The sequence below is a fragment of the Narcine bancroftii genome, chromosome 2 (assembly GCF_036971445.1).
Source record: "Narcine bancroftii isolate sNarBan1 chromosome 2, sNarBan1.hap1, whole genome shotgun sequence".
Classification (NCBI taxonomy): domain Eukaryota; kingdom Metazoa; phylum Chordata; class Chondrichthyes; order Torpediniformes; family Narcinidae; genus Narcine; species Narcine bancroftii.
The window spans coordinates 358,984,456-359,007,002 of NC_091470.1; the positions used below are offsets into that span (position 1 = coordinate 358,984,456).

General features: G+C 47.2%; 1 protein-coding gene and 1 long non-coding RNA gene across 7 annotated transcripts in view; one reads left to right on the forward strand and one right to left on the reverse strand.

Annotated features, from left to right (window-relative positions):
• Window positions 1–22,547, reverse strand: part of LOC138755797 (uncharacterized) — a 60,581-nt gene that overhangs the window by 21,363 nt on the left and 16,671 nt on the right. The window lies entirely within an intron of this gene.
• The window catches only part of LOC138755796 (guanine nucleotide-binding protein G(s) subunit alpha), a 369,610-nt gene continuing 348,739 nt past the window's right edge, over window positions 1,677–22,547 (forward strand). For 2 of the 3 annotated variants that reach the window (XM_069922424.1, XM_069922426.1), the window contains exon 1: window positions 1,677–2,165. In XM_069922424.1, coding sequence (XP_069778525.1) covers window positions 1,790–2,165 — 376 coding nt within the window. In that variant the 5' untranslated portion in view covers window positions 1,677–1,789. Of the gene's footprint in view, window positions 2,166–2,970; window positions 3,175–22,547 lie in introns of those variants that run through there. The other variant, XM_069922428.1, reaches the window with a different exon arrangement.

A 22,547-nucleotide genomic window follows, 5' to 3' on the forward strand; every position in this document is an offset into this window, starting at 1 on the left:
TCTTATATAAATACCTGTCACTACATTTCTGGGATTGCTCTGAGATGCAGTGTGGACACAATGGGCCAAACAGGAATGTGGCCTTGATGTTAAATTGGGCCAACCACGATCTCACTAAATGGGAGAGCAGAATTGAAGGGATGAATGGCCTTTTCCTGCTCCGAGTGTTCATTACGGTGGCCATAAAAAGGTGGCCACAACCTGAGTAATATGATGTGAAATACGAATGACTGCGGACGCTGTGATTGTAATAAAAACGCACAGAAATCCTGAAGGAACTCAGCCGGTCTCGCAGTGGTCCATAAGAGATAAACCATATACCGATGTTTCGGGCCTGAGTAAAGAACAGTAAAGTGTCACAATAAAGAATGAAGAATGGGAGGGGGAGGAGTCTAGACCAACAAAAGGTGTTAATTGGAAATTATAAGAGGAGAAAGCAGATCGAGGGAAAAGGGAAGAGTAGGCTGGGGGAAAGATGACAGGGGGAAAAAGAAGGGGGGGTGTAACAGAAATTGCAGTTAATGCCATCTGGTTGGAGGGTGCCCAGATGGAAGATGAGGTATTTATTCCTCCAATTTACGGGGGGAGTTCAGGAGATCGTGGACAGATTGTCAGGAACAGAATGGGACAGGGATTAGGTGGCCACTGGGAGATCCACACTATTGCAGCAGACGGAGCCGAGACGCTCAGCAAAGCAATCTCCCAGTCTGCGCCCAGTCTCTCCGGTACAGAGGAGACCACAATGGGAGCACCAGATGCCGATTCACAAGTGCAACTTTGCTTGGACTGTTTGGGGCCCCGAATGGTGGGAGCAAGTGGAACATCTTGTGCGGTCACAGGGGCAGGTGCCAAGGGGACAATTGGTGGGAGGGAGAAGTGGATGAGGGAGTCACAGAGAGTGGTCCCTGGGGAAGGCAGAGAGGGGGAGGAGAGAGGAACATGTGTCTGGTGGTGGGAGCACTTGGTAGGTGGCGGAGAAGGGTCGGTTAGACACGTAGGGTGGTAGGTCAAAGGGAATCCTGTCCTTGTTGCGCATGGGCGGGGAGGGGGCCAGGACAGGTGGGCGGGTAATGGAGGATATGCCCGAGTAGAGGGAAAGCCACTTGGCTTTCTCATGATCTGGCCTGGAAGACCTCGTCCCGGGTGCAGACGAGAGGGTGACGGAGGAACCGAGGGAAGGGACTGGAATCCTTTTCAGGGGAGGGGGTGCCGTCGAGCTGGAGATGGAGAACATTGCCAGAGACGGATTGGGGATGAGGGTGGGGCGATGCCGCAGAGTGGGCAGCCCACCTTGGGCCCACGAAGCAAGGCCGTTCCGAGACGGCAGCCCTGTGGTCCAGCCTTCAGCAGTCAGGCTCTGAGGGCCTGGGGAAGATGGCCATTGAAATGTTGCTCAGAGCTGTGACACCCTCTGTGCATCATGTGGCTGAGAGGAGATGAGAGATTGCAGGAACTGAGGAAGTGGTGGCGCCCACTGTTAACCTCTGGAGGGAGGAAGGAAGCTCTGCGAGTGTGTCAGTTTGGAGCATTTACGGTAAGGTGGACACAGGCGGCTTGGATCAGCTGATTTGGGTTTGCAACACCGGCCCTGCTGGTCGCACAATGGAGAAATCATTTTGAATTCCAGCTCATTTCTCTATCTCTTTTTCCCCCTGCATCTGTAGAAATAGAACCCCCCCCCCCCAAAAAAAAAGACGTCTCCGGCTGCATTCGTGAGCTTGCAAACGCGAGGATGAGCTGTTGATGGAAGGGGGGTGCGGCAGGGAGCTGGAGACCTGCTGCCGGAGCCATGGGGATGTGTTACAGCCTGCGACCGCGGCTCTTCAGCGAGCCGTCCTGCGGAGGCCCGGACGCGGAGCTGCGCCCTGGGGCGGGGGCCGAGCAAGTGCACCAGGGGGACACGGCAGCCAGGCTGCGGAGCGCCGACGGCCCCGGGTTGCAGCTCCGCCGCGGGGCCACGGACTGGCAGCCGCAGCAGAACGGCGCCGAGGGAGAGCGGCCGCCCGCCAGCCGAGGACCGGAGAGGGACAAGCACAAGGGCGACAAGCCCCGGCCCCAGGACGCTGAGGCGGACAAAGAGGCCAAGAGGGTCAGCAAGTGTATCGACAAGATGTTAAAGCAACAGAAGCGCGAGTACAAGCAAACGCACCGCCTCCTGCTCCTGGGTAAGGACCTTGTGCTCACTTCACCTGTCAATGAGGGCAGGAGCCCCATCTCCATACAGAAGACCCTCCCCCCACCCCACCTCCATATAGAAGACCCCCCCCACCCCACCATATAGAAGACCCCCCCCACCCCACCTCCATACAGAAGACCCCCCCACCCCACCTCCATACAGAAGATCCCCCCCACCCCACCTCCATACAGGACCCCCCCCACCCCACCTCCATACAGGACCCCCCCACCCCACCTCCATACAGAAGACCCCCCCCACCCCACCTCCATACAGAAGACCCCCCCCACCCCACCTCCATACAGAAGATCCCCCCCCACCCCACCTCCATACAGAAGATCCCCCCCACCCCACCTCCATACAGAAGATCCCCCCACCCCACCTCCATGCAGAAGATCCCCCCACCCCACGTCCATACAGAAGACCCCCCCCACCCCACAATGTGCACCATTTACCTTCCATTCTATCTGCCAATCTAGGCTCATCCATCCCCCCCCTGTCTTTTCCCCCCCATATCCCTTATTCCTCCTCCATGCAGAAACATAGTTGCTGAGGCCACCTCCAACTGGGCAGCAGCTTCCACAGGTTCACCACCCTCGGCTGAAAACAGTTCCTTCTCATCTCCGTCCTCGATCTACTGCCCTGAAGATCTTGAGGTGATTTCCCCACCCCCCCACCAATGGCAACAACTTGCCTCCCTCTGTCTGATCTGTGCCTTTCCTAATTTTATACATTTCTATCAGATCCCTTCTCATTCTTCTAAATTCCAGCCAGCCTGGTCCCAGGCATCTAACCGCGTCATCTCTGAGGAGCCTCCTCCGCGCCACCCTTCCCCGAGACCAGAACTGGATGCGGTGCTCCAGATGTGGCCTCACCAGTACCTTGTACAGTTGCAGCATATCTTCCCTGTGGCTCAATGCAAATCCTGCTGGAATATGTTTCCAAAGAAGATCACCCACTGTGACAGGAATGAGGAGGAATTTCTTTCCGTTTAGAGGGTGGTAAGGTTTGAATTCTCTACTCCGGAGAAGCATGGAGGTCGTAGGATTAAATGGGAGGTTCCCAGGCTGTGGAGAAATGGGTTATGGGGATCAGGCGGGAAAATAGAGCTGAGGCTGAAATCCAATGTTGAGAGGGGATTTGATAGAGGTGTTTAAGATAATGAGAGGGATAGATAGAGTTGACGTGGAAAGGCTTTTCCCATTGAGAGTAGAAGAGATGGATATAAGAGGGTTGAGAGTTAACAGGCAAAGGTTTAGGAGTAACATGAGGGGGAACTTCTTTACTCAGAGAGTGGTTACTGTGTGGAATGGGCTTCCGGGAAAGGTGGTGGAGGCAGGGTCAATTTTGTCATTTAAGAAAGAGTTGGATAAGTATATGGATGGAGGGGGGTGGAGGGATATGGGCAGAGTGCTGGTAAGTGGGATTAGAGGAGGGTACTTGGATCAGTGCGGACTAGAAGGGCCAAATTGGCCTGTTTCCGTGCTGTAATTGTTATATGATTATATGGGGTTAGGGATGACCTACTTCTGTGTTGAAGCTTCAGCTCCCTCCTAAGAATTTGTATCAGGTTGCCATTTAAAATCTTCAAATGCTGTTGGCACGGGTGGAGAATATTACAAGCACGTATCCCGACAAGTCAAATTGCTATGTTACGTATTGTAGAATTTGGCAAAGCCTTGGAGGACAAACCTGTCTTTCATCTTGGCTGATTTTTGGATTCCCCATAGGTCTGTTTCACTCCCCACAAGGCTCGCAGTGACAACCCTGAATTTCCATTGCTTCTGTCGGTTGTGCTATTACTTTGGCCAGATTGCTGCTCAACAGTAAAGCAGGTGCACACCGTTAATTTCTCTCTCAATGCCAAAAAAGGTGAAGCATAAGAACTTGACCCCAGCGTCTGCAGACTTTCCTGTTCAACTCCAAATAGAGAATCTCTTGGTTTGCCAAACAACAAAGTACAACTTGGTGCACAGGCAGGAGTTCCCTTTCCAAATAATGACAACGTCATCTTTTCCTTGTATCAATTAGCCATTTAATTAATTCCTGTGTTTTGGTGTCTTCCACTCTACTTGGCAATGCCTTCCAGCTGTTGATTTGTTTAAATAATTATTTCCTGATGTGAGCGCTAAACTTGTCCTTCCTTAGGGAATGGGCAATTAGAAGGAGACACCAAGGAGATTTTTTTTTTAAAAAACATAGCCATGAGTGTAATCGAAAGTTTGCCACACAGGCGGAGGTCATTAGATGCTCTGCCCATTGTCAAAGTCCGACCCAATGTAATCAGTGGAAATGGAAAAGGCAGTAATGTTATTGACGTGAAAAGCAATTGTTCCATATGGTAAAGCCCACCTGCAGTCATCGACTGATCTTCCTTATTAGAAATAAATCAAAAAATAGGCTCAATTAAGAGTTGTGTTGTAAAACTTGTCTGGTCCACTGTAGATTATTTTCAGGGCTCAGCCATGTCCTATTGCTACGTGCATGCCAGAAAACCTAACGACTGTTGATATTGTAATGTTGAGACTCTATAAAGTACTGGTGAGACCTCACTTGGAGTGCAGTTTTGGGCACCTTGTTTGAGAAAAGACATACTGGCGTTGGAGAGGGTTCAGAGAAGATTTACTAGAATGATACCAGAAATGAAAGGGTTGGCATACGAGGAATGATTGTTGGCTCTGGGACTGGACTTGTGGGAATACAGAAGGATGAAGGGGAGACCTCATGGAGGCATTTCGAATGCTGAAAGGCCTGGGCAGAGTAGATGTGGCAGGGATGTTTCCCCTGATAGCGGATTCTAGGACAAGAGAGCACAACTTCAGGATAAAAGGGCATCAATTTAAAACTGAGATGTAGAAGAACTTCTTTAGTCAGAGGGTCGTAAGTCTCTGGAACTTGTTACCACAGGTGGCTGTGGAAGCGAGGTTGCTGGGTGTATTTGAGGTAGAGATTGACAGCTATTTGATTAGCCAAGGGTTCCGGGGAGTGGGAAGATGGATCAGCTCATGATTAGAATGGCAGGCAGACTCGATGGGCCTACTTTTGCTTCTATAATCTTATGTCATAGGAAGAAATGGTTCATAAACTAGGTTGTGAAGTACGGGTGCAATGTTTTCCTCGATTCCAACTTTCTTTGCGTCTCTGAGGGCACAGTCAGTATGTGGACCAGGTCTCTGAAGGAGTAGCCTGGAGGAAGTTTATAAAGTGTTTCGAGCTCAGATGAGGAATAGAGGGATGGAGAGATGCCATGTTCCAGGTATGCGAGAATTACCTGGATTCCCAGTCACACATGGTGGGCTGAATGATCAACTGCCAGTTGAGGAGGAGAGAGGATTGAGAGAAAGCAGCCAATTTTTCTCTTTGTATGTTATCAGTGATGCTGTGGATTGAAAATGGGCATGATTTTGTAAAGCATCTTGCCCAATCACAGTGACTGCTGGAAACATAGAAAATAGGTGCAGGAGGAGGCCATTTGGCCCTTTAAACCTACACCACCAGTCAATATGATCATGGCTGATCAGTACCCAGTTCCTGCCTTCTCCCTATACCCCTTGATCCCCTTAGCCACAAGGACCAAATCTAACCTACTCTTAAATATTGACAAGGAACCAGCCTCAACTACCTGTGGCAAGGAATTCCACAGATCCACCACCCTCTGAGAGAAGAAATTTTTCCTCATCTCAGTCCAGAAAAATTCTCCCTTATCCTTAAACTGTGACTCCCTGGTCCTAGTTTTTCCCAGCATTCTACCTGAGTCTAGTCTGTCTAAACCCTTAAGAATTTTATATGTTTCCCTAAGATCCCACCCCTCAATCTTCTAAATTCCAGAGAATACAAGCCTAGTCTATCCAACCTTTCTTCATATCCAAGTCCTTCCATCCCTGATATCAGTCTAGTGAACCTTCTCTGCACCCCCTCCACGGCGAGGATGTCCTTCCTCAGATAAGGAGACCAAAACTGCACGTAGTCCTCCAGGTGTGGTCTCAGCAAGGCCCTGTATAGCTGCAGCAGGATCTCCCTACTTCTGTACAGAGGACAGATACAAGCGACTGAATGTACATTGGAAATTGCTTAAAAGGGATGATTTTTAGTTTAAGTTACTTCTTAGAGAAAGATTTTAGATGTGAGTTGGAGGACTGGTTTTGGACTGTTTGAGTTCAGGTCTCTGACAATTGTTATCACTGTATAGCTGTCCTGAATTTTCCCACTGTTCATTTGGAAGGACGTTGTAGATCTCTGCAGCTTTGGCCAGGGAAAGAGCTTCGCGATTTCATTTCTAAATACCAACTTCTGGTTTGAAGATTACTCCCTCCTGCCATTGTTATCCTATGAAATCAATATGTTATTTTAAATCTCTGGATATGGATTGCATGTTAACTGTTGCACTTGAAGCCAAAATGCTAGTAGAGGCATGATTTAAGGCTTTCATATTTATTTTGGTCATTGGTGAACCTGCACTCCAAGGGCAGAATATTATTTCTTCAGATTTTGTTGTTCAGGATATTCCTTGAAGCTGTATTTTTGATTTGTGGCCCACATTGCTGTTGGTTGTTTGCTTACAGTTGTATCTTTTACAGTGGCATTTCAAGATTCCTTTATTGTCATGTAATGAAACAATTGTAATATTACACAAAATTTGCTTTAGTCTGCCATAAGAGACAGATTTGCCAACAGCAGAAATTGCCAGGCCCCCCCCCCCCCCCCGTTACAGACAGAGAAAGAGAAGCAAAAGAGAGCCTCCCCATGGATTCGCCACCAGCGCTGCTCCAGCCACGTAGACTTCAGTCCAAACCAGCGGCAGCCTGAGCTCCCGATCCAAACCCCAAACACAATTAGGAGGCCTTCAGCACCCTCAGCACATTCTCGCATCCTGTTTCCGGTACCTTCGGCCAATCTTGAGCCGCCTGGTGTGCATCCTTTCACCACAGCCACCCTCAGCCTCCTTGGGTTCCTCGCCTCAAGTTACCAGCAGTTTGCTGCCTGTGTGTTCTTCAGCCGCAGTGCCCCTCTAGTCCGGTGCTGTGGTCACTGCCCCATCGGGTTGTCTCCTCTGTTTCTCCTTCTCAAACAGGGCGGTCTCCCTGTCCTCTGGTGCCTTCTGGAGTCTGCAACCCCTTGAGGCTGCTGCCGAACAAAAGCACTGTCATCTTGTGTCCACAGTCACAAGATTTTAAAATAAACACATCTATCACTTATGCCCACTTGGGGCAAATTCAGATCCAAATCCATAGCTGCCTCACTCTCTCTCCATTGAACCAATATCTCAATGTTATCTAATTTGGATCAAAGCTTCTTTTACTCCTTGTTAATCTGTCTGTGGTCTCTGCTTTCGGGATCTGTATTCTGTGCTACTAAGTGAGTGCCTTCTGCAAACTTGGATGTTGAGTTCCTTCAGCTGGCATTGCTGTCCATAGTGAAAAGCGAGGCGGAGAGTCTGATATAAAATGCTCCATTCTGAAAGAGCTCTGTAGGTCAGGCAATTCTGGTGCGGAGAGACACAAACATCACACATCCCCACATATGCTTCCAGACCTGTGCAGTTGCAACACTTTGTTGTCCTAGACAGATCCTTGGGTAACACTACACTCCATTCACCTTGCCAATTAGAGAGGCAACCTTTTGTCCTGGCTGTTTGTTTCCCACCCTCACCCCCACCCTCACCCCCACCCTCACCCCCACCCTCACCCCCACCCTCACCCCCACCCTCATCCCCACCCTCACCCCCACCCTCACCCCCACCCTCACCCCCACCCTCTTCAAAAGTACTGAACAATGTCACATGTTATTTTGATTTAATTTAAATTAATTTTTGGTGAAGTCTTATCACATTCTCTGCTTGCAAGCTAAGCAGGCCACACTTGGGTATGGTCCAATAGTAGTTATAATCGCTGGATTCATACTTCTGTAGTAGTATCTGTACTACTGATCTGGAGATACCTGTTCAAATCCCACCAAGCAGTGGTGCTCAACCTTTTTCTTCCCACACACATGCCACTTTAAGTATTCCCTATGCCATCGGTGCTCCCGCAATACTGCATGAAAGTCCCTGTTACCTTGAAATGCAAATGTTTACTTTTTAGAACAGTGGTTTTCAAACGTTTTCTTTCCACTCACAGACCACCTTAATTAATCCCTACGCCATTGGTGCTGTGTGATTAGTAAGGGATTGCTTAAGGTGATATGTGGGTGGAAAGAAAAAGTTTGAAAACCATTGTTTTAATCGTACCCAATTGACTCGTTATGTGCATGGTTTCAGAACTCCAAAGGAAAAGGGCCAATGACAATTTTTTCTCAAGCAAATTATTTTAGTAACAATTGGGTCAAGAGCAGTGGTTCTCAACCTTCCCTTCCCACTCCCATACCACCTTAAGCAATCCCTTACTAATCACACAGCACCAATGGCGTAGGGATTAATTAAGGTGGTCTGTGAGTGGAAAGAGAAAGGTTGAGAACCACTGAGTTAGAGAGTTTAAATTCTGTTAATTATGTCTGGACTCGATAAGGTGGGTCATTAAACTACAGGATTGTTGTAAAAATACATTACTGATGTTTTTAGGGAAAGAAATTCCTGTTTGTGAGTCCAGGCCAGTGGCCTTCTTGTTCAGGATTCAGAATCAGAATTTATTGTCATGAACATGTCATGTAATTTGTTGTTTTGCGGCAACGTCACAGTGCAAACATTTATATAAACCACCTTACCAAATAAATAAAAATAGTGCAAGAAAAAGACAAAGTAAAGTAGTGTATTTGGCTCATTGGTCATTCAGGAATCTGATGAAAGCCGTCCTTGTGCCGCTGAGTGCTCATCTTCAGGCTCCTGTACATTTTTTCTGATGGTAGCATAGTGAAGCAGGCATGGCCTGGGGGTGGGTGGGGGGGAGGTGGGGGTCCTTGATGATAGAGGCAGCTTTTGTAAGACACCACCTCTTGTAGATGTCCTCGATGGAGTGAAGTCTGGTACCCATGATCCCGCAGGCTGAGCTAACAACCCTCTGGAGTTTTTTCTTGTCCTGAGTGTTAGAACTTCTATCCCAGACAGACTGAAATTGACCAGTTCAAAGATAAAATCTTGAGGGTCATGGATAAAGTGAATGATCACAGTCTTTTCTCCAGAGTAGATGATTCTATAACTAAAAGGCATAGCTTTCAGGGGAGAGATTTAAGAGGGTCCTTGGGGTCAACATTTTCACTCAGAGGATGTTCCTTATCTGAAACGAGCTGCCAGAGGAAGCTATAGTACCTGGTATGATTACAACACTGAAAAGACGTTCAGGCAGATGTTTGGATAGGAAGGCCTTAAAAGGATATGGGCCTAATGCAGATAACTGAGACTAGCTCAGGATGCTGACCTGGTTGGCAAATTGGCCTGTAGGGTCTGTTCCAAGCTGCATAACTCTATATTCAGTTATACCACCATCTACTGAATGAAGGAAGAAACATTTACTGGACTCCCTTTTAGCTTGGTTAAGCTCATCCAAAACATCTGCCTCTCTTTCACCAATCCACACCAAAATTATTTGATAAATAGACTGTCTAATTATTGAGTTACTCTCTGGCAGATTTCAACTGTTTGATAAGATCTTGTCTTAAATAAAACATAGCCCGATAAAGGCCCCTCCCCACTTCACACCCCATAACCCCCCCCCATGGGCCTGTCTTAAGTCTTTTGAATGTCCCTGTTATTCCAGCCTCAGCCACCAACCCCGGCAATACTGCATGAAAGTCCCCGTTACCTTGAAATGCAAATGTTTACTTTTTAGAACAGTGGTTTTCAAACGCTTTCTTTCCACTCACAGACCACCTTAAGTAATCCCAATGCCCCATATGCTCTGTGATTAGTAAGGGATTACTTAAAGTGGTCTGTGAGGTGGTGGGTGGGGGGTGGGGGGGGGGGTGGTGGCAGGTTGAGAACCACTGTTGTAGACCCCATTGTTTCGGAAATATTTTCCTTGAGGAAAAATTGTCATTGGGCCCATTTCCTTTGGAGTTATAAAACTGTTCACATAACGAGTCAATTCTTTCTTTCTTCTTCTTCTTTGGCTTGGCTTCACGGACGAAGATTTATGGAGGGGTAATGTCCACGACAGCTGCAGGCTCATTTGTGGCTGACAAGTCCGATGCGGGACAGGCAGACACGGTTGCAGCGGCGGCAAGGGAAAATTGGTTGGTTGGGGTTGGGTGTTGAGTTTTTCCTCCTTTGTCTTTTGTCAGTGAGGTGGGCTCTGCGGTCTTCTTCAAAGGAGGTTGCTGCCCGCCGAACTGTGAGGCGCCAAGATGCACGGTTTGAGGCGATATCAGCCCACTGGCGGTGGTCAATGTGGCAGGCATCAAGAGATTTCTTTAGGCAGTCCTTCTACCTCTTCTTTGGTCCACTTCTGTCTCGGTGGCCAGTGGAGAGCTCGCCATAGAACACGATCTTGGGAAGGCGATGGTCCTCCATTCTGGAGACGTGACCTACCCAGCGCAGTTGGATCTTCAGCAGCATGGATTCGATGCTGTCGGCCTCTGCCATCTCGAGTACTTCGATGTTGGTGATGAATTCGCTCCAATGAATGTTGAGGATGGAGTGGAGACAACGCTGGTGAAAGTGTTCTAGGAGCTGTAGGTGATGCCGGTAGAGGACCCATGATTCGGAGCCGAACAGGAGTGGGTATGACAACGGCTCTGTATACGCTTATCTTTGTGAGGTTTTTCAGTTGGTTGTATTTTCCAGACTCTTTTGTGTAGTCTTCCAAAGGCGCTATTTGCCTTAGCGAGTCTGTTGTCTATCTCGTTGTCGATCCTTGCATCCGATGAAATGGTGCAGCCGAGATAGGTAAACTGGTTGACCGTTTGGAGTTTTGAGTCAATTAGGTACGAATAAAACAGTGGTTTTCAATCTTTTTCTTTCCCCTACATAATCCCTTACTAATCACAGAGCACTGATGGCATAGGGAATACTTAAGATGTAGGTGAAAGGAAAGAAAACATTTGAAAGCCACTGTCTTAGGTACATGGTATGGGAGAGTGATCCAAGTTGTTCGGTACCTGAGCAATGATCTAATTTTTTTTTTGTTGCTTCGAAATAAACTGCATAATGCATATGAAGATAGAGCAAATAAACCTAGAATAACTCCTGCAGAACATCAGAGTTGCTATTTGGAGAACAAGTTTAAGGAATATCTGAGGTGTTGGAGCAGGAGAGATCCCTCAGCCTGTCCCACCATTTATTATGGCTGATGTTCAGCCTTCACCACACCCCCTCCCCCTCCCTCCCATCTCCTTATACTCTGGGATTGTACTTGCTTGAGTTTAGAAGAATGAGGGGGTGGGGATCTCATTGAAACCTCAAATAGTGAAAGGCCAGGACAGGGTGCAGCTGGAGAGAATGTTGCCTGTGGTGGGGGAGTCTGGGACCGAAGAGCACAGCCTCCGGATACAGAATTACCTTACTCCCAGCAATGCATTCCAGGCACCCACAACTCTCTGAGTGAAAAAAAGACTTAACCTGTGACATCCCCCTCCTGCCCCCCTCCCCTAAACTTTCCTCCACACGCCTTGAACAGATGTTCTCTGGTGTTTGGTATTGTCAGCCCTACCCTCACAACCGGGGAAACTGTACTGGCTGTCTAAGCCCCTCATAATACTCTTGTTAAGTTGTCTCTTATCCTTTGTTGCTCTTGGCTCTGTCAACCTTGCCTCAAAAGACATATTCTCCAAACTGGGTGACATCCTGGCACCCTCTCCAAAATATCTACATCCATCCTGTTACGAGGTGACTAGAACTGAATGCAATACTCCCAAGAGTGGTCTAACCAGAGCGTTTGAATAGGTTGAGGGAATAAAAGAGAGAGAATGAAGTTTCTTATTCTTTGGAGTTTAGAAAAATGAAGGGTGATTGTTAAATGTAGACATGCAATACAGTAATCGGCCCATTCAGCCCAAGAGCTCAGGCCGCCCAATTAATCTACAACCGCCAATAAGTTTTTTTTTGAAGGGTGGGAGGAAACCGGAGCACCCAGAGGAAACCCACACAGACACAGGGAGAACGTACAAACTCCTTACAGACAGTGCTGGATTTGAACCCCAGTCGTTGGCGCTGCAACAGCTTTGTGCTAACTGCTACACTAACCATGATCTTGCTGAAGAATGAAAGATCCTAAAGAGGCATGACAGGGTAGATGTTAACAATGGTGATTTTTAAAAAAAATCTTGAACAAGAAAACGTGGGTGCAAGATAAAGGTCAGGTCATTTAAAACCGAGAGGCAGAAACATTAATTTGCATACATAGAAATGTTTTGGCTCAGAGCGGGGTGGTAGATCACGATGAGACACTGGAATCAGCTGCTCCAGAGATTTTGTGGTGATGAGCTTGTTGAAAGTGAAGGTAGATAAATCTTTGAAAAAGCGGAGAATTGTAGGCTCGGGGGAGCTGTGTTCATATCGAGCGGTTGGGCATGCTCAATGGGGCGAGTGGCCCGCTCCTCTTTCCTCATGGCTGAGAATTTGGTTGAGAGTAGGGCCAGTGTCCACGAGGGTATTAGCCGTGATTCCTCTCTCTTGCACATTGTGTGGGGCAAGTTCAAGTTATCATCTGATAATACGTGTACAACCAGACGAAACAGAATTTCTCCACCGGTGCACACAGAATACACCGCCCATAATCACATCTGTGCATAAAATACATGGGTATAAATATTTGGGGGTTGATTTACTCAGTTACTCGATTAGATGCATCTTTAACCTAATCGCTTCAATGGTTTGGGGTGTGTGGGAGGAGAGGGAAGAGGCCTTGTCCAGTGTGATGACAGTGGCTCCACCACTCCTGCTCCGAGCTGTTTGTGGATATGCCATGTGTGCTCATAAACATAAGCATTTCATTTTTAATGCTGAGCTATGAATTCCTAATGTGTAGCAAAAAACAGTGAGCAATCAAACAGTAGTTCTGTGCTGTATGGAATGAGGAGATGGAAAGAGTCTGTTTAATCAATATGACTATGTTTGTTTCAATATTAAGGTCTATTTCTGGGCTGCTGCTTCATCACCAGTGTCCTTATAAAGGACATTGCCTCAGTTTGAAAACAATAGGCCTGCACACTGCTTCTGACCTTTGCAAATGTTGCACGAAAGGACTGAGCTAAATTTGTGCAGCGCGAGGGAAATGCTGGAGTTGGCTCTGTCAAGTCTGTGCTATTACTTTTGACTGCATTTTATCGATGCATCTGATTCTCTGCACAGGATTGCAACAAAACTGAACAGCGTTGACTGAAGCTATTTCCGGATTGAGTGAAATAAAACCGGAATTGCTAGAAAAACTCCGTAGGTCAGAGTGGAGAGGGAGAAAAGCAGGGTGGATAGTTTGGCTTTCAAGGGGAATGCACAAATATGCTGGAGAAACTCAGCAGGTCGTAAGTAAATCAGGAAGATCTGTTGACACCGTGGTTAAAGTAAAAACACAAAATGCTGGAGAAACTCAGCTGGTCAAATAGTGTCCTTGATGTAGCAAAGGTAAAAATACACAACCGACGTTTCGGGCTTGAGCCCTTCATCAACGTATGAAAGAGTGTCGGAGGGCGTCCGAGTAAAAGGATTGTGGGGGAGGGAAAGGGGGGGGGATGGCAAAGGCAGGAGATGATAGGTGGAGAAGGGAGGGAGGGGACACAGGTGACCAATGTTTTAGGTCTGAGGCCCTTTGCCAGGTATAAGCAAAAAAAAATGACCAGGCCCCTGAATAAAAAGGTGGAGGAGGGAGGAAGGGGCGGCGGGATATGCGCTGGCTGACCGGTAAGAGGTCATAGCAGGATAGAGGAGGGAGGGTAAATTTTAATTTAGGGATACTGCTCAGTAATAGGCCATTCTGGCCCATGAGCACTACACCACCCAAATACACCCAAGTGACCAATTAACTTTCTAACCCTGTACGCCTTTGGAAGTTGGGAGGAAACCAGATTGCACAGAGGACACAGGGAGAACATACAAACTCCTTACAGACAGCATCGGATTCGAACACAGGGTGCTGGTGTTGTACTAGTGTTGTGCTATCCATGCCACTAATTTAAATCATCCTCCAGTTCTGAGGGATAGAGTGGTCCTCAACCCTTTTCTTTCCACTCAGACCACTTTAAGTAATCCCTATTGCCATCGGTGCTCTGTGATTAGTAAGGGATTGCTTAAGGTGGTCTGTGAGTGGGAAAGGATCATTGCTTCTGCAGAGCAATGCTATTTATAAAATCATATAATAATTACAGTACGGAAACAGGCCATCTTATCTTGGCCCCTCCAGTCTGTACCGTGATCTCCTCTAGTTCTGCTGACCTGCATCCTGCCCATAACCCTCCAATCCCCTCACATCCATGCACCTACCCAACTTTTTCTTAAATGACAAAATTGACCCTGCATAAAATGGCGGTGGTGCTGGAGCTGTTGTGTAATGGCTGTGCTGCCACTGGTGTGGACCCATGGACAGCAGGGTCCCACGGGGTCCAACTGCTCAGACTCGCTGCCATCAGCTCCGTACAGACTTTAAACGGCCTGTAAATGGAGCCAACAGTGGTTTCAATTAAAAACTCCATGACTGTTGCCAAGATGGTGGCATCTACAATTGGCAGCAGCCATGAGGGGTTGAAGACTCCAGGGAAGCAGAGATCAGACAAAGGGCCCCGTCTGAGAAGAAGAATTTCACCCTCTCATTTACATTGCCTCTTCAAATTCTTCCCACCAGGATTCAACCTTTCACATTACTCCGTGTTAAATTTCAAGGTTTCTTTTATTGTCTTCTAATAATACATAAAAATGTATTCTATGCATGATCAACTTTTGCCTGCCGTAAGGCAAACAAAGAGCCCACATGACCATTGCCTGGTGCCTCTAACAGTAAAAGAAAGAGAGTCCCTTCAGAGACACTGAGTGTCCATGGTTTTGCCCCTTGTACTCCCTCAGCTGCACAGTCCGCTGTTTGATCCATCGGCAACCCGAGCTCCAGACCCAAACCGACAATACAATCAGGAAGCTTTCAGCGCCCTTCGGGAGCCCTTCTTGCCCTCGGCACCCTCACAAATCCCAGTTTTGATCATTGGTTCCCATCACCGGCATCCAACGGCCTGTGTGGGTCCTTCAGCCACCGAACCACTCGCAGGGCTGCTGCCATTGTCAGCTCCTGTCGGGTCGTCTGTGCTTCTCCTTCTCAAGGAAGTTATTTTGCCCGTTTCTGGTGCCTTCCGCCAGTCTGCTGCTCTCCCGGAATCTTTAACCCCTCAAGGTATGCTGCCTGGCATCTCTCCCAGAATCTGCAACCCCTCATGGTACACTGCCCAGCATCTCCTCACCTATGTCCCCTTGAAGTCCATTGAAATCATTCTTACATTTCTCTATGCCTCTGAGTTTTGTGTCATTTGCAGGTTTTGAAATTGTCCTAAATGCCCAAGTTTGAATCATTAATGTATAGTATGTCAGCGCCTCTACTTCCTCAGAAGTTGGCAGCATTTTGTTACGACATCAGAAACCCTAATGGGGTGCTGGAAAGAGTGCTGACCAGCTGCATCACAGTCTGGTTATGGGGTCACCAATCTTCTTCTTTCTTTCTTTGGCTTGGCTTCGCGGACGAAGATTTATGGAGGGGTAATGTCCACGTCTGCTGCAGGCTCGTTGGTGGCTAACAAGTCCGATGTGGGACAGGCAGACACGGTTGCAGCGGTTGCAAGGGTTGGGGTTGGGTGTTGGGTTTTTCCTCCTTTGTCTTTTGTTAGTGAGGTGGGCTCTGCGGTCTTCTTTAAAGGAGGTTGCTGCCCGCTGAACTGTGAGGCGCCATGATGCACGGTTTGAGGTGATATCAGCCCACTGGCGATGGTCAATGTGGCAGGCACCAAGAGCTTTCATTAGGCAGTCCTTGTACCTCTTCTTTGGTGCACCTCTGTCACGGTGGCCAGTGGAGAGCTCGCCATAGAACACGATCTTGGGAAGGCGATGGTCCTCCATTCTGGAGACGTGACCTACCTAGCGCAGTTGGATCTTCAGCAGCGTGGATTCAATGCTGTCGGCCTCTGCCATCACCAATACTCCTGAATGTAAAGCCCTACAAAAGGTAGTGAACACAGCCCAGGAGATCATAGGCAAAACCCACCCCACCATTGAGAACATCTATAAGAATCACTGCCATTAGAGAGTAGCAGCAATCATCAAGGATCCACATCACCAAGCAAACGCTCTGTTCTTGTTATTGCCGTCAAGAAAGAGGTTGAGGTGCCACAAGGCTGGCACCACCATGTTCAGGAACAGCTCCATCAGACTCTCCCAACAATAAATTGAATCAAGGACTTACACTTTATTGTGTTTTCCTTTCTGTATTGCACAGCCAGTTTGTTTATATTTCTTTATTTGTTTACAAGTGCACATTGGGTACAGGTTTTTTTTTGCATTACCAATTGATGAGTGAAGAAACAGGTTTGGTAGGCCTCAAAAGCAAGGACTCTGAACATAGTTTTGGTAGGGAAAGAATTCACACACACACACACACACACACACACACACACACACACACACACACACACACACACACACACACTACAGCAGTCGTGGGAAAGAAATAGCAGACAATTAATAATGAACATGGAGAAAATAGTCTGGAAACAAAATACACACACACACACATAGTGCTAATTTTCTGACCCATTATTCCGTGCTCTTCAGACTTAATGACAAGCTTATTTTGCATCGGGTGATTTTGTTTTTGGAATCCATTTCTCTATATTGATCTCACAGTTGTTTAGGCACACTCTCTTGGTTACGTCATTTTCTTTAGCATGCCTTTTTATCCCGCTAACGATTCGCACTTAGCGACGGCTAATTCTGGCCCTGATTATTGTTTCTGGAACTTTCAATGCCACTATGGTTAAACTATTCCATAGTTATTACCATATTCCTACACCCTTGAACAGGGATTATACCGTTTGGAGACCCAGAACTCCCTGATTCCTAGATGTCTGGAAGATTATGGCCAGGGCCTCTGCAATTTCCTTCCTTTAGAACCACAGAGCAGAAACAGGCCCTTCAATCCATCTAATCCATGCTAAACTATTTTTTCATCTAGTCCCATTGACCTGTACCCGGATCATAGCCTTCCATATCCCTCCTGTGAATGTACCTATCTAAATTTCTCTTAAATGTTGAAGCCGAACCCGCATCCACCACTTCCTCTGGCAGCTTGTTCCACACACTCACTACTTTGGCTACCAATGCTGCTTCCCCTCTGGGCCAGGTTTATTTATCCATTTTAAATGCACCTAACCTTACCACTACCTGGCACCCAGAATCTCAATTCCATATGCCATTGTTAAAATTTCAACAGTAGCATCTTGGTCAAGCCTAATATAAGGCACTCAAGTGGTGTCTCAACTTCCATGTTGTTCAAGTCAAGTTTATGGTCATCTCATTGCACAAGACCAGTCTTACGAAACAACGATCTCTGGTCCTCGGTGCAAAGCATGCAGACACACAACCAGACATAACACATACAGGCAAACAATACATACTCAAGACAAGTATTCATCCATACAAATAACTAAATAAATAAATATTGTTTCATGGAAATGAGAGTCTCGGAGGGTGAGTGTGAGCAGTTTCTTTGGTCGTTCAGCATCTTCACTGCCTGTGGGAAGAAGCTGTTCCTCTGCCTGGTGGTGCTGGCTCTGATCCTCCCCCAATGAGAGCAGCTAAAAGATGCTGTGTGCAGGGTGGAAGGGTGTGGTGCACTGTCGGTCAGAAGCAAACACACAAAACCAAAAGGCTGTACAACAGGCTCTATTCGACATAAACTTCCACAGAGCCAGCTGTGAGATTAACTGCTGTAAACGCTGAGATTATCTTCGAAGGGCCGGCTCAGGCTTATATCCTGGAGGGTGATTGACACCCGACCGGGTGGGGCCTGGTCTATTCAGGTCGGCTGATTGACAGCCGGCCAGGTGTGTCTTGTTCCCTTGCTCTTCTGCAGGTACAGAGATTGCCCCCTTCAGTAGGCCAGTGGTGGACCACCACAAAGGGGTCCTCAGTTATTTTGTGTGCCCTCTTCAGACACCGATCCTGGTAGATAACGTCGATTGAAGGTTGGGGGGAAGGGAGGGAGCCAGTGATTCTCTCTGCCACTCTTGTGATCCTGTGGATGGATGGTATTTGATCATCCCCAGCTCTTGTGTTTGCATTCACCTGCCAAGGGAATGGGCAGCACCCTGATGTCGCTGGATTAGGTGCTGCCTCACAGTTCCAGCACCATGGACACAGATGCTTTCTGTGTGGAGTTCGCATTTTCTCCCTGTGACTGTGTGAGTTTCCTCAGGGTGCTCCTTTTCCCTTGCACATTCTATAAATGTGGGGGTCAGGAGGTTAATTGGCCGCTCTGTCTGCCCCTAATGTTTAGATGACTGTGAGAGACATGGAGTTGGGTTAATGGGAAAGTGGATAGTATGAAATGAGATTAATGTAAATTGACGAGACACGCTGGATCGAATGATTCTTCCCATGCTGTATGAGTCTAAGAGATATTTCTGGATTCTTTTATATATATATATATTTTAGGGCATCACGGTTAACCTGTGGGTTAGCGCAATGCTGTTTTTGCACCAGCGATCTAAACTGGGGTACGAATCCCACACTGTCTGTAAGGAGTTTGTATGTTCTCCCCATGTTGGTATGGGTTTTCTTTGGGGACTCCAGTTTCCCCCTACCCCATCCTTCAAAACATACCGGGGGTTGTAGGTCAATTGGGTAGCACAGGCTCGTGGGCCAAAAGGGTCTGTTACTGCGCTGTGTGACAAAAAAAATTTTAAACTACATTTTTAAAAAATTCATACATTTACTGCTCGTTTTTTTTAAACTTCTCGTGAATTTTTGCCTCCCTTATTTCCTTTTGTCACTTCCTCGCTGAACCTCCTGGATTTTGTGAACCTCCTGTCACGTGCCTCTTTAGTCTTCCCTGCGTGGCTTGACTTTCCCGTGGAGTTGGGGTGCTGTCCCTGGAGGTCTCATTGGACTGGTCGAGCAGGCCACAGGCGGGGAGTGGGAGTGACAGGCAACAGGAAATGGCTTGCAAAGTGGTCGCACAGAATTTGCCAGAGAGATGTGTGACACAGGCTGTGAGCTGAGGAATTTAAAGTTTAATAATTGAGTGAATTTAGAAGGAATTCCAGTGCCAAGGGAACCTGTTGAAGTGGGTATGCTTCAGACACTTGGACTGATGTGTGGGGAGGATTGGCGAGGAAGGACCAAATGCGGGCAGGTTGGACTAGACCAGACTCGCCTTCTGCCAATATGGTCAACAGGGATGAGTTGGGCAGAAGGGCCTCTTTCATGCTTTATAACTCGATGGGAAAAGATGAAAAGTTAGTCTGATAACAGTAACTGAGTAACCATCAGATTGCAGGCAGAGGCAGATAATTTTTGAAAATTTAAATATTAACTATGTAGCCCTTCCGGCCCAAGAAATCCATACCTACAGTGTACATTTGGGATAAGGTAGTTAAAATCAAAAAAAAAGGTCATTATATAGAATTAGAATGGGCAGGTGGTTGATGACCAGAGTGGACTTGGAGGGCCAAAGGAGCTGTTTCTATGCTGGTTCACCCTAAAACTTCAAGAATGCATTCAATATCAAATGCATTTCATTAGCCAGTCCATCAACGAAAGCAGGGAGGATGTGCAAATATCTCTTATTGTTTCGGCCACAGCTGAGGTGCTTTTTGCCATTCCAGTCATCGCACTTCATAAAGGACATGATTACACGGGGGGGTGGGGGGGGGGAGACTCACCAGGATGTTGCGTCCCAGGGACTGGTAACAAGGGATGGTTTTCATTGGGACGGAGCAAGCTGAGGGTAGGGTTCTGGTTGCAGTGTGCAGAATTGTGGGTAGGATAGACAGGGATGAGCTTGTCCCTGTAAAATCAAGGGGCACAGATTTAAGCTAATTCTGAATTCTGCCAGGAACTTGAATAACCAAGTTCTCTCATCCTGCCTTGGTCGCAGAGAAATTGGGAAAGGCTCTTGGAAACAGGATGTACTGGCATTTGGAAAGAAGTATAGATGTTTTAAGGATAGCAGGGATTTGTACTCGAGAGGCCCTGTCTCACAAATTTTAATTGAATTTTTTGAGGAGTCAATGAAGATGACTCATGAGGGGAGAGCAGTGGGCTCACCCCTCATGAATCATGCTTTAGTAAAGCATTTGACGACATCTCTTGTGGGAAGCTGATCCAGAAGATTAAGTCACTTGGGATCCAAAGCGACTTGGGAAATTGGGTACAAAATTGGTTAGTGATAGAGGAGTATACCTCTGACTTGAGGTCCATGATGAAAGGATCAGTGTTGGGTGGGACCCTCTTTTTTGGTTAATGTCTATAAAAGGATTGGGATGAGAATGTCGTGGGTTGATTAGTAAATTTGCAGATCTGAAAAAAAAAATCAATGGGCTTGCGGATAGTGAAGAAGGATCTCAAAGCATCCAGTTGAAAACTTGGGGGCAAGAAATGGTAAACTTACTTTTAGGTGGACAATTGTGATGTGATGCATATACATTTAAGGTAAGAGAGGAAAAATTTAATGAGGATCCGAGGCACAACATTTTCTCACGAAGGTCGGTGGGTTCGTGGGAGAGAAACACAAAAGGGTGCAGATGCTGTCAATTGTAGTAAAGACTCAGAAATGTCAGAGGAACTCAGTGGGTCTCGCAGGGTCCATCGGAGGTAAAGATAGATAACCAATGATTGGGGCCTGAGCCCTTCTTTGAGGTACGAGTAAAAAGCAGGCAGGTGCCTGAATTAAAAGGCTGGGGAGAAGGAAAGAAAGGGCAGGGAGTGGAGCACAGAGTGATAATTCGTCATGGATAGGAAGACTGGAGAGGAATGGTGGGAATTGATCGGGGGAGGTTATGCGGAGCTGGAGGAAAGGAGACAAAGAGAAAATGGAAGGAGAGCGAGAAAGAGACCAAGCTCGAGGAAAGGAGAAATAAGGATAGTTGGGGGGTGGGGGTGGTTAACGGAAGCTAGAGAATTCGATGTTAATGCCATCACTTGGAGGATGCCCGGCCGGAAGATGAGGTGTTGCTCCTCCAATTTCCAGAGGGACTCAGTCTGGCAATGCATGAGACCACAGACAGACATGTCGACGAGGGAATAGGGTGGGGAATTGAAATGGGTTGTCAGAGGAAGTGGTAGAGGTGGATCCAATACAACACTGAAAAGGCAAGTTGACAGGCAACTGGCTAGGAAAGTTCTGGAGGGATACAGAACAAACATTGGCTAATGGGATTACCTCAGATGGACAACTTGGTGGGCATGGACGAGTTGGACCAAAGGGCCTGTTTATGTGGTGTATATGTCTGACTCTATGATTGGAAATGAAAGAGGAAAGTGTGCAGTAAATGGCAGAACCCTTCAAATCATTAATACACAGCAGGATCTTAGGGTGCAAGACCATAGCTCCTGGAAAGTGGCAACGCGCATGGATAGGCTGGTCGAGAAGATGTACGTTGTGCTTGCCTTCGTGGGTCAGCTAATACTCGCTAATCCAGGCAACATCCAGGTGAAGCTCTAATGGACCCTCTCGAAAGACTGTGCACGCAACGAGTCAATGAGGTACAATTAAAACAGTGAGTTTCAAACTTTTTCTTTCCACTTTGTTTGGAGGCTCAAATGCTTTCCCTTGTTCCAAGCCCGCTTACAAAGATCAAGTGCTTTAGAGCTCCTGTTGAGTGTATTCGGGCTGAGGATTAGGAGCTGAGAGGGATCGAGCACGAAAGGTAACAGAACAGGCCAGCAATTCATCATTCTGTTCTTTGAAGAAGGGGAAACTACGTTGAGTAACAGTCAAGACAACAGACCATGCCTCCATGGCCTTAGAAAACAAAGGAAGTTTGGCATGCCCTTCAACTCTTGCTGGATGAACAGAACCTGTTCCATCCAAGAGCAGAAGAAACTACAGAGGATAGTGAATCCAGCTCAGGCCTTTAGCAAACATCCTTCCCTTTCATAGTTTATCTTCTCCTCCATGGACTTCCCTCCCCTCCATGGACTCCATCCACATCTCCCGCTGCCTTGCAAAGGCAGCCCACACACTGAAGGACCCATCACACCCTGAACACTCTCTCTCCTCCCTCTTCCCGTTGGGGAGAAGGCTCAAGGGCATGAAGGTGCAGGCAAACAAGCTTGGAACGGAGAACAATACAGCACAGGGATGAGCCTTTTGGCCCATATGTCTGTGCCAAACACGAATTAAAAAATAGTTTCAAGGCTGTGTCTTTCCCGCAGCCATCGGACTCATGAATGTACCCCACAACACCTCTCTCATGTTGCCCTTGTTCTGACTTGATTGATCTTTTGTTCCACTGTAGCTCTGTAATTATGCTTTTGTTC